The sequence below is a fragment of the Danio rerio genome, chromosome 17, assembly GCF_049306965.1.
Source record: "Danio rerio strain Tuebingen ecotype United States chromosome 17, GRCz12tu, whole genome shotgun sequence".
Lineage (NCBI taxonomy): Eukaryota > Metazoa > Chordata > Actinopteri > Cypriniformes > Danionidae > Danio > Danio rerio.
The window spans coordinates 39180167-39192756 of NC_133192.1; the positions used below are offsets into that span (position 1 = coordinate 39180167).

The window sequence follows — 12590 nt, forward strand, 5'->3', positions numbered from 1 at the left end:
TGAAGGGCTAAAACATTTTCAAACAACTGCATAAATAATACATTACAGGAAATTAACCAGAAAATAAATGAAAGACGCTTTGCAAATTATAATTTTGAGACCAGGCATGAACAAACTGTCTATACTGGATGTCGAATGGGATATTCTAGGTTGACTCATTTGTATTTACTGAATAACTAAGCATCACCTAAAAGTAAACCGAGGTCAAGTTGGTTTTGTATTCACATATTCATTGGACTTATGAGATGCTCCCCATGGTGTTTCCCATGATACTTTAAATATCTGGTCTGAAATCAGATGTAAATATGACCTCGAAACAATATTAACACCATTTAATTGACTGGGAGCATTGTTGTACTTTGATAGTCAATAGCTGCTAACATGTTTTGCCTATTTAGAAATTGCAAATACTTTTCTGAAATTATAATATTAAGGAGAAAGTCCGAAAGTGTGAATCTAAAACCAACATTACCACAATTAAATGTAATTACTGCCAGGCTGCTCTTACCATCAAACATATTTTGTTGGAATGTAGAAGTTTGAATACCAGTTGACAAAATTATTATAAGGTGAGTACTTTGGACATTTTTAAAAAGGTACCACCATGAAGAATCTTAAATTATTTATCAAAAATTGAACTGAAAAATCATATGTAACTTTGAATATATTTTTATCATGTAATATTTTTATGTATATCCATTTTGTCATGAGATGTGGCAATAAATAAACAAATAACATTTCCATATTTCAAACTAAAATTGTGATTTAGAGCTTTTGTTGTTGTAAAAAATTACATTAAGTCAGCATAACAAATTATTCACTTGCGTTTGCTGGGCTCTAGATTAACTGGTTGCACTAGTATGCCCAAAATCTTTTTTTAGGTGCACCAGAAAAGTTGCACCCAAATTTTTGAACGCATCACATTCAACACCACGGTTAAGAATGCCATCCATATAGGCAATATTGAATTGTAAATCATTAACTAACAATCTGGTCAACATCTCTGATTGGTTTAAACTAGGGATGCTCATACTGACAGTTTAACTCAGGGGTAGGGCTGTGCGACATGTGGAAAATATATAGTTGCAATTTTTTTAACGGAGATTGCGATTTAATTTGATATTTAATTTTGTAGTCAAGTTTCAGCTCAATATTCTGAATTGTAGCTTCTTACTACTGAAATACTGTGCGTGTTGGTTGAAAAAAAGGAACTGAAAAGATATTAAATTACTCCAACTTCTATTTTTTCATTTGTTTATAAATATTCAGAAATTCAACACAAATTTTACTCTAGAGCAAAAAGTAGTGAGTTATGGCGTTAGTTATGTCCTGCTGCCTTCGTGATGTGTTTTCATACGGGTTAACAGTTGCAAAGAACTTTGAAATTGCACTTTGCTGTTGCTAGCTACTAAATTGAGTGTCACTAGCAATACTTTTTGTAGACTTTTTAGCAAGACACTCCTCATATAGCAACCTGTGGTGCTTTTTTAGGTGCTGGTTGTTGTATTTCCTCATGCTGTGGTAACAATTCTGCGACAGCTCTTACAAATGACCTGTTTTTGTTCGGTGACTGACTTTGAAACCAAAATATTCCCATATTACAGACATGCTATTTTTATTATATTAGTTTGTCTTGTACTGCTTCTGAAGTGGCAGACGGCATCATCCCATTTGTCCGCGTTTTCTGGTTTGTTTGTTTTATTGTGGGCTTTCCGCCTATTTCAGTCGCGCAATTCTTATTGGGCAGAACAAAATTCAAAATTATTGGCGTGTGCTCACTCAATTGAATAGTAAGACTCGCACACAGAAGGCAGTCACACATTTGCTCTGGGTGGGTGAAATTATATAATACATTTACCTCACAGCCTCTTGCAACTAGCTAAATGCAACGTTTCAAATCGTGATTGCGATTTAATTTCAATTAATCGCACAGCCCAACTCCGTTGTCACCAAACTTTTTTAGCCTAAGATCCCTAACTTCTTGCTGAAACGCAAGATTTACTCACTTAAAAAAATGACAGAAAAAAAAGCAACATTTTTCATTTGCTTTTTCAGCTTATGGCCTGAAATGTAAAAAGTACTTGTTCAACATGCTTTACATTTTTCAATTAATGCAACCAAATATATCTGAGACAAAGTTTGGTAAAATGATTTTCAATGATCTTTTGCAGGTACTTTGGAAATCATTATTCCACAAAATATTTAATAATACAAATGAAAACAACAACTAAAATGATAATCTTTATTTTAATTAGGAAAACATCAGTTGTTCACAGAATGAAACAAAAATGTAATTATAAATCTAGAAAAACTGAAAACATTTAAGTGGCACCTTATTCATAGCTGTATATAATGGTAATAACCATAAGTAGGTGGAAGGCATACAACATTTAGATTTTATAGCTATATTATACAATTTTTACTTTTATAAGCTCAGAGAATAATTTTATTTGACTGAAAAAATACATTATTTACTGAATATAGCTCAAAATAAATCTGATAAATCACTAGTGAGTGTTCTTGTCTGATTAGTGTAGTTTATAATTTGCATGCAGTCTTGAATGTCATTTTACACAAACATGTGCACACAAACATTAACTAGTATACAGACATCTCAGGTCATTAATTTCATTATTCATTTGGTTTGCACTTAATTGCACACAAACCCTTTGTGATGTATGAAATGTATAAGAGGTTAAATAGGACACTTTGATTTTTGAAGACAATATTTGGATGATAATGTCAACTCTGGGGTGGAATCCCCTTAACACATTTTCATTGTGAAACTGAGCTAACTATATGTTCACACTTTCTGTGGGATTGTGTTTGCAACTGTACATCGTCTCTACTCCTCATACTTTCGCCGTTGCTGTCTCTGCACACAGTCTAAAACAATAGCTTGTGGTACCATGCACATTTTCCTCTACTCACTGTTAGCGTTCTCACATGTGTGTCATTTTGGTTTGCTGGTTGCTAAGATTACGCTGTCACTTTCTGTGCATGCTCAACAAACTACCTATCATCACATGCACTAAGCTGCTAGAGGCATAGTTCTCCAACCCTTAACAACCCACCTTTCTCTTTTAAATCCTTTTCTCTAGGGCCCTATTCATGAATTTGCTAAAACTGCCATTTAAATGAACCCCCCACTAAGCATAAAGTTCAGACTCTGAAAGCTAACCATAATATTTGTGACCACTTTCTTCTCAGGTTGTCTCTGATGAATGAGCAACAAGTTTCCCACCAACTTATCCGTACTTGCCATCCAAGGAGTTGAAGATTTGGCAGAGAAGAAAGCAAAAACAAAAGCAAATGGACATGTTTGAGCTACACCGCATTGAAACTGAAATTTCTGCACAAGATGTGCTGCAGTTTTGTATTTTAAAGTGTACCTGCATTGATACCATGTTAAGTAGGTTTGGATGACCATTAACTGTCACAAAACCGGTCGAGGGTTCTTTAAGGACGATACTCTAAGACTTTTTATTAAACCAGAGAACACCTTGGTGTGGTTTGGGGAATTGAACTCTTGTCTCCTCAGCTGCCCACTCCACCACTCCCCAGATCTAGATTCATGAAAGTCATGAGTTTGCAACCTCAACCGAAACCAAACGCAAAGAGAACAGGCAAACGTATCACTTTCTTTAACGATCAGGGTGTGGCAATGAAAGAAGCCTCTCAGCATACGGGGCCCTACTATGGCGTCGGGGTCCCACCTTCAGGGCCAGGCCATAATGACAGCGGAGGTGTGGAAAGCTTCAATCCAGAAGCATCACGCATGTACCATAATTCAGTTATTTTCAGTCCAGAGAAGGGTGATCAAAGCCGTGGGCATTATCAACAGACAATGCCCTTGAAGTGGACACATCAAGACCCATCTCTGCAGCCCCAACCAAGACCAAACAGTTGGTCACAGGGTACGACCGCTTGGCAACAGAACTTTGGTCCTTACCTGACACCTCAGGCTGCTTTTGCAAAACAAATGCACGAAGGTATATCAGTTCAACAACAGCAGCAGCAATCTGAGCCATCAGCTATTAGGACAACCGAAAAGCAGGCTAACATGACTGGAGAGACCTACAGGGATGCAACTAAACCTGTCCGGGGCATGGGGGAATGGGATCAGCAGCAAGCCTTTCAGCAGACACAAAAGCCTGGAATGTTAAATCCACAGCAGCACGGACAGTCCACCACTGGGAATTCTGTGCTGCAACCCTTTCAGTTAGCTTTTGGACAGCCCAAGCAGAACCTAGTAGCAGGTTACTATCAGGTAGTCCAGGGCAGTCGGACCTTACCAAATTTGAACTATAGTTCACAGACAAATTCTCAACATCAACTTCAGCAACTACAGCAACAGGAGCAACAAAAGTTAATGCTCCAACAGCGACAGCAACAGATAGAGCAGCAGATACGACAACAGCAGCAGCAGCAACAACAGGTACTTCAGCGTCAAAAACAGCAGCAACAAATACCACAGTCACTGGAGCAAGCACATCAATTAAAACAGACTCCACAACAGCATATGCAACAGATTCAGGCACAACTGGTGCAGCAGCAACAAAAATCGGAGCAATCTCATCAAAACCAACATGCATTGGGAGTTTACTCTGATGGCCAGCAGCCACATGCTCCTTTGCTTAATCAGCATCACCCCTCGTTATCAGGACAATCCCAGGAGACTACAGATCCTTCATCAACCCAGGCACAGGAATCGGTTCCCCAGCCTCCTGCAGCTGTTTCACAGCAAGCCATCGAAACCCAACAGCCTGGACCACGGAGATCCCGTCGGCTTTCAAAAGAGGGTGGAGGACCTGCCTCAGACAACCCATTTGTTATACCGTCTGATCTTCATGCTCAGGGTTCTCAGAACGGGGCTTCTGAGACCTCTATGGTGCAAGACATTCGGGCCGCTCCAACTGGTGTAATCCAGAGCACTCGGCGGAAGAGGAGAGTGTCACAAGAGGCCAACCTAGAAACCCTGGCTCAGAAGGCTTCAGAAAGAGAATCTCTTCCCTCACGTAATGTCAAGGTAACTGACGTTTCTTATTATAGAAACAAGCATTGACGTTATTTCCTGTTCGTTCATTGCTTTATAGTGAGAATGAAAAGTTGGTGTCTGTCGTAAGACAATGATTACCATTAGGCAAGTGAAGTTGACATGATGATAAAGTAGCACAGCAAGGATGCACTACTTCTTTTAAATATCTACAGGTTTTGCAGGTTTCTCAGTTAATGGGGAGTGTAAAGTTAGAAGAAGACAGACAGGCACTGACTGTCACCACTACGTCACATGATATCTTGAGCCAAACAAAGGTTTTTCCACACATCTGCAAACACTATCTCCTTACTGATTTCTCATACAAATACCAGCAAGTGCACCCCACCCTCAGTTCACAGATTCTCTTGAGGGCACATGAACACTGGTGCACATTTCCTTTTGTTGAACTCCACAATCATAGCTTAACTTATTTTAAGTAGTGTTATCACTTGTTTTGGAATGGAAGATTAGATTGAGATTTTATCTTTTTGTGGTAGATCTTGAATCCGTGGGCAAGTCTTAATGACTTGGTTTGTTCATTTATTTTTTTTCATTGCACAAGGAAAATTAGCACAATTAGCAATCTAGTTTGATGCAGTGTCTGTAGGCCATTCCGTGTAATGTATTCTGCTTTTCTTCTTGTTGCGTAAACTTCCTATAAAAAGGACAGCAGCACTCCCTTAAGACTTCCAACCGATGATAACAATGAAAGGGTGTGTATATATACTGTGATCTATAGGCTAGATAGTGTAGAGAACACACAGCATAGTTCAGTAAGGTGAATACAGTTCTAGCTTATTGAAAATAGAGGATACATAAGACATTAAGGTTTTTTTTTTTTGGTCGTCTGTTGATGATTGGTGTCAGTTCATGCCTGTAAAAATACCCTACGCCAAACACAGGCTGACAAACAGCCATAGCTCAAGGGTGAGTGAGCTGCAAGGGCTTGATGTACTAAGTTGAATACCTCAGTGGTGCCAGCAAGGCCGGAGTTCAGATAAGACAGGCCACATCCTCAGGGATTTCTAGACTTTCATGCAGCTTCCAGTTAGACGCACTGTAGTAATGACGTAGATTTGATTGCGTTTTTTCCACAACATATCAATAACGTTTTAAACATGTCAGCCCTTTTCTTTGCTCTAATCTTTAGCAATAAGGAGTGTAAAAAGGAATTGCTCTCACAATAAGGGAAATGAGGGTTTAGTGCTTTTCCCTGAACACTGTTATTATGACTAGAACTTTGTGTTAAAAAGGTGGTTTTGAAATGTACAGCCATTGTGAAATCACTAAGACTGACACTTTTGTATGGTCTTTGTAAGTTCCTGTTTTGTGGAGAAGTATGGATGCAGTTCAGTAAATCTAACATAATAGGAACCCCTTCTCCAATCATTAACATACCCACTGCAGAGTCTGGTTATATAGAAACAGCTCTTGTCCAGTGGGGGAATATCATTATGTGAAATGGATCTATATATCCACATGCAGCCTGTCTCTCGTCTGCAGGGCAAGTTGTCTCATCTTGTAGCAGAAATGAGGTCACAGTTAATTCATTAAGTTGTTTTTGAAAATAGCCCTGAACTAACCTCATTTCCTGTGATAATATATGTTATCAGCTTTTATTTTAATTCTGATTTCTCATGTATATCCTTTGTACATACTGAGGAGGGATGCCCTCTGCTGAGATTCAGGTCTTTTAACCATTAATTTAACTCATCATGTTGTGTTGCCAGCAAGAGCCACACAGGCCTTGGAGTCCGCCTGTTGTCCCGACAGGTCCTGGTCGAGGGGCAGCTGAGGTGGATCAGGTGAGTGCCAAGCGGCCCAGAGACGACAGCCTCATGCCATTGGTCATTCCAGTCTCTGTACCAGTGAGGCAGACTGACTCCTCATCCCCGGATCATGAGCAGGCTTCCCTCTCCGTTAGCTGGCCTTTGCGGCCTTCTGACATGAGCTGCTCCAATTACCAGCCCTCTGTGATTGTTACACGACGGCGCTCGCTGAGGAACTCCCCATCTGAGAGCACGGGCCAGGTGAGTTTACTGACTGATCTCACATCAAAACATCTACCTTTCTATTCTCATGCTATCTTTCTCTTTTTGCCAACTTATCTTCTCCATCCCCCAGCGTTAAGCCATGGATTAAAATTCCCCAATAATCCGCAAATTTCTAACGACCCCCCCATCCCCCCTTCACCCTCTGTTCGTTCACTGTACCCTAATCCCACCCTCCCCCAAACCATTTTTCAGATATTACAAGACTCAACAAGATCATTTAGATTGCATGTGGTCTGTGACTTAAAGAACGGTTTACGCAGAGATGCACAGTATATCGTTTTCCTTGTTATTTTTGTTATCGGTAATGTTAAATTAATGATAAATGTTGGTCATTGTGGTTTTGATGGGTCTCGTGGAGTAGATGCACACGTTTTTACTAAATGAAAGAAAAGAGAATTTTGCAAAAAGAAAAATCTTTGCTGTTTTGTTGCTTTTCTACAGTTAAAGAGTAAACATTATCAGCTAGTTTTATCTTTACACTCCAATGCTCAAGAGTAAGATCGCTTGTATGTTTAACTGAGTCATGTAAATTGGCTTTTATGACATGATGTTAATGAAAACGCATTATGAACACCAGTGTTGGGCAAGCTACTTGAGGAATGTAGTGAGCAAAGCTATTAGCTACTCTAATTAAAATGTAGCTTAACTACACTAAAAGCTACCCTCTGGGAAATGAGCAGGCTAAGCTAAAAGCTACTTAGCAAAAGTAGTTTAGCTACATCTAAGCTATTTTTGCAATTTCATTTTTGAATCGAAGCAACTTAATCCAAATCAATCTTATCTTAGTTATCAATAGACCTTTTTCTTGGAACGCAAAATTACCCATTATGCGTTGCGTGTATGCGCAAGGAGAATGCTAAAAACTTCCGGTCGGCAGCTGATGTGTGTATACAGTTACATTTGGACAGCTTTGAAACGATAGTTTTAGTCTATTTTACCTGCTTTTATCCTCTTTGAACTAACACTGTTGTCCATCAGCACCATCTCCTGGACTGATCATTTAAAGAAATGCGATCTAATAGGATAGAAAACAGCTGCTGTGAGGCGTTTTCCCCTCGTTGTCAGACGGCATCATCTGCAGTTTAAATGAAGCCTTGTCATCGCTAAAGTCAACATTTTCTCTTTATTTCAAATATATAACCAGCCCAAACAAATGTAATTCACCAAAATGTTTAACACACACATAGCCTGTACTGTGCCACTGACACACTGATTTAATAATTGTGACAAAGTGAAAATATAGGCTAGTGTCGTTTCGAAATGACAGAAAAACACAAACCGTGGTGAATACAACACAAAATAAAACGCAAACGGCTCGCGATTAGAATGAACAGCAAATCAGCCAGCAGAGTATCAATAACAGACTTTTATTGGTCATTTTTGTAAATTGCATGACTTTCATACCTGTTAACTTTCATGCGAGTACTCTGGTTTGCTCTCTCTCTCTCTCTCTCTCTCTCTTTCTTTCTATCTCTTTCGCTCTCTCTCTCTCTCTCTCTCTCTCTCTCTCTCTCTCTCTCTCTCTCTCTCTCTCTCTCTCTGTGTGTGCGTGTTTCTGACGGCAAACACATGAACTAGGAGAACGTTTTTCTCGTATTTCTGATGCGCTTGAACCACATGTGACAAATTATTACAGCTTTAACAGACAAATTTCTAAGTTGTGTGTCACAAAAACACTCTGTTATCCATTAAAAACGTAATTGAAACCCATTTTCGGAGCGCAAATTACCAGTTGTACACGCTGTAAACGGAAGTTTTTAGCATTCTACCGGAAGACGCTGGTCGCTTTAGCGCCCTCCATGCAGCAGCCGTGTTCAGTTAAATTATTTACTGTAAATAATATGCTGTACCAAACAGAAACAAATGATAGTATATAACAGCAAAAACAAAATATACAATAAAACCAGGTGTTACACATTTAAAATACTATAGTAATGTATAGTAAAGGGAAATATTTAGGAATAGCATTATATTGTATATATATTTACAACTTTTCATTAATGAATTACACTACATAATGTAGTATCATAAACTTGCTGGACTTGGTGTAAATTACTAAAGTAATTTTTGAGCACAGCATTGGAATTAACGTTCCTGCGTCTTAACATGTACTTCTCCAGGTATGGTCAGGAGGAATCCTGCTTCAGAAATAGCTTCTCTCCCTCAGTCATCGTTCCATCAAGCAAATTTCTAATGTTAGCGATGTTACCAACCAGGATAATTTTTTTGTCGACCACAGAGAAATCAAAAAAAAAGAAATTGTCATTCTCGCCAGCATCTGGATTTATTTTCATTGGCTAGACACCGTCCTCACAGCTCTGTGAATGTCAGTGCCATCACTTATTGATCCATGATCAGGAGTTTTAGCTTGTGTGGACGCTACTGCGCAAATTGACTAGCTTCACTACCGAAAAGCTATTTGATTTATAAAGTAGCGACGCGTCTGCCACACTACTGACAAATGTAGTTAAGCTAGCTGCTGCAAGGCACTGATAAACACTATCACTGTTTTTTGCTTAGACCACATTTGACATTGTCAGAATCGATGCAGAATCAAATTTGCAAATGATTTTTCACCACAGGTCTAGCCTTCAAATATAAAGAGTTATCACTTATTGGTATCAGCCAAAATGTCCATATCTTTAGCTTGCGATCTATGCAGTTTTCTAACATCTAATTTCTTCTGCAGAATGGCGGAGCAGAGAGCGGGAGTGAAGCTGACAGCAAATCAGCCAAAGCCAAACGACGTCCTCGTCCAGAACCGCTCTTTATCCCCCCACCCAAACTTGGCACTTTCATCGCCCCACCGGCCTACTCCAGCATCACACCCTTCCAGAGTCACCTACGATCTCCTGTCCGATTGGTGGACAACCCCCTCAACATGCCGCCTTACACTCCTCCGCCCATCCTCAGCCCGGTTCGAGAGGGTTCGGGTCTTTACTTCTCCACGTTCTTGTCGGCTGCGGCTGCTGCAGCTGCTGCTGCTAATAATCAGGTGCTGCCCCCGCCTGCCACTCCCAAATCAGCCACCCGCAGCCTTCTGCGCTCAAGTGAGTTCCCTTGACTTTATCTCTAATAAAGCTCATTAAATATCACTTTGATTAGAGTAATCAGCATTTACAACTAAATGAACTGAAATTCGCGATGAAATGCAACCTAAATAAACAGGCAGTCTAGATGCAGATCATATAGCCAGCTATATAGTCTTAACTGTAATACAAGCTTACAAGGGACTGAAGAGCTTTCTAAATAGTCACTCATTTATCTCAGACAAATAGAGATTCCCAAGAAAATGGTTTGAATATCCTGGTAGAGGGTCACAGACTGTGATCACAGCTATTTATTTACTTGCATTCAAAACCTAGATTACTAGAATACTAGATTTTTGTATGGTACATGTGATATGATTTGATATGATGTAACATTTGTAACACTAGTTATGTATCATAATTCTAGTGATGCAGTGTGATTGTGTTATATAACAGATTTTTAAAATTATTTTCCCAATATTGTTGCAAAAAAAGTAGCAATATTGTATTTATTGTAGTTTCTGTTTACAGATATAGAGGTATACATAATTATAACAACTTTCCCTTTTTAAGGAAAGGCCAGATATGAGAAAAATGTCAATTTGGTATCTAATTTTCATGGTAGCTTATGTTGCTAAGCTAAAGATTATTGTCTAAGAGTTCCCCAAAGATCCATTATAACAAATATTGAGTATAATAATGGGTACAAAAATATTGGTTATAATTTTCTTTTAATCCAAATTTAAATATATAGATTTTCAAAATTGTTGTCTATAAAATAAGGTACCCCAAAATTTGTGCGCTTTAAATGAACTCTGTCACAGCTTTAAAATCCTGTATAAATAGGCTCCTCAGTAGACTTGGTACAACTAAGATGGTTTATATTTTCCAGCAAGCCAGGTTATATGTAATTAGTCATAATCATGCTGCATATCTTGTATGGGAGGACATATATATACTGTAATAAGAAACACTGTTTACTTTGAGTCTAAGTACAGTCCTTTTGTTTGTATTCGTTCAGACAGCAGCGATATTACCCCTCCAGTTCTCTCAGCTATAAGTGAAGCTACACCTGTCAGCATTGAGCCGTAAGTACACAAGCTCTTCAAATAACACCCCCACGCACATTACGCTTCACAAGTTGCTTTAATTAGTTTACGCTTCTTGCCAAATGATAACTTTCTTTATGTGATTAACCTTCACTTTTATAATTCTACTACATTCATAGTAGATCCAATTCATTATGTTGACTGAATGTAAGTGACTGGAATGGCTGACAGTAAATGTAGTCTCTCAGACTGTTTTCTATACAGAGCTGCAACTTTACCCAGCATAAATGTTTTCTGTGTGTGAAAGCGCAACACAAGCCTGCTGTTGCATCCAGGCGGACTCTTCTCTTACACTCTGCTAATGCATGTAGTGTTATGTTGGCCTTACTTTATTGTAAATGGTAAACCACACTCTGCAGATGCTAAATTCATACTCATTTTGGTATGCTAGCACTGATGAAATGGTATTTCATGTGTAAGTTAGTGAGTGTGTTAAAGGCAAAGGACATCTCAATGGGTTTCTTGGATGGTGCATGGGAAATTTCAGCTCTTTTTAAGGACAGAATAGGTGGGGGGATGGTGGTAGAGCAGAGGGAATTATGGGATGTCATCTCTGGCTGGTACCAGCTGGTTTATCTAATGGTCAGAACAGTGTTCGGTTGAAATTCTTCTTTTTCCCTCTTTTCTGCACACACACACACGCTGTGAATCTCTGTGAATGGCTGCAGTTTTGGAGTTGGCCAGTACACCATGAAAGCACATCCTGGAACAAAATAATAAAACACAATCTGTGTTGCCTTATCCCCAGACCTTGGCAGTCAGATACTGGAACATTTGGCTTGAAAAACATGGAGTGTTAATTTTATGCAAATACCCATGGACAGAGTCTACTCTCAATGCTTGAGTTCTCAACAACAACAACAACAAAAAAAGAGCTGACAATGAGATGAGCAATAAATAAATTCATACAGCAGTCTGAGACTACTTTGGCCCTGTTTACACCTGTTATTGAGATGCATTTTCATCAATCTAGTCACAAGTGGAAGACACGACATAAAGGTGCAGAGAGTAAACCGAGTGTAGTCAATAGCTGTGATTTTTGCTTTTGTGGTGTAAACATGATTCTATTGGCTGTTTTATCACAATAAAAGAAAACTTTTGCCTTCGAAAACCTGGATTTCATTAGAAAGTGGAAAAAAATGTGAAAGGCTGTTCTTTGCTCTAGCAGTACGAAATTTTAGGGTGTTCTTACATTAGGTAAAGTTGCCTGAACCATGCCGAAGAGCGATTTACCCCCCCCCCCCCCCCCCCCCCCCCCACCACCATCGGTCTGCACTCATATCGCATTTTTACCTATCGAACCTGAGCACCTATTGGACCTCATTGATGATGCATGATGCCCTGTTCAGTTTAACAGGAA

The 12590-nt window shown here is 39.1% G+C and overlaps 1 protein-coding gene across 3 annotated transcripts in view; it reads left to right on the top strand.

The window, feature by feature from the left end:
* mideasb (mitotic deacetylase associated SANT domain protein b) overlaps window positions 1-12590 on the top strand; it is a 59907-nt gene that overhangs the window by 10974 nt on the left and 36343 nt on the right. For all 3 annotated transcript variants that reach the window (XM_017351828.4, XM_009293218.5, XM_073927810.1), the window contains exons 2-5: window positions 3211-5029; window positions 6769-7068; window positions 9782-10142; window positions 11143-11209. In XM_017351828.4, the coding sequence (XP_017207317.1) occupies window positions 3575-5029; window positions 6769-7068; window positions 9782-10142; window positions 11143-11209 (2183 nt within the window). In that variant the 5' untranslated portion in view covers window positions 3211-3574. The remainder of the gene's footprint in view (window positions 1-3210; window positions 5030-6768; window positions 7069-9781; window positions 10143-11142; window positions 11210-12590) is intronic.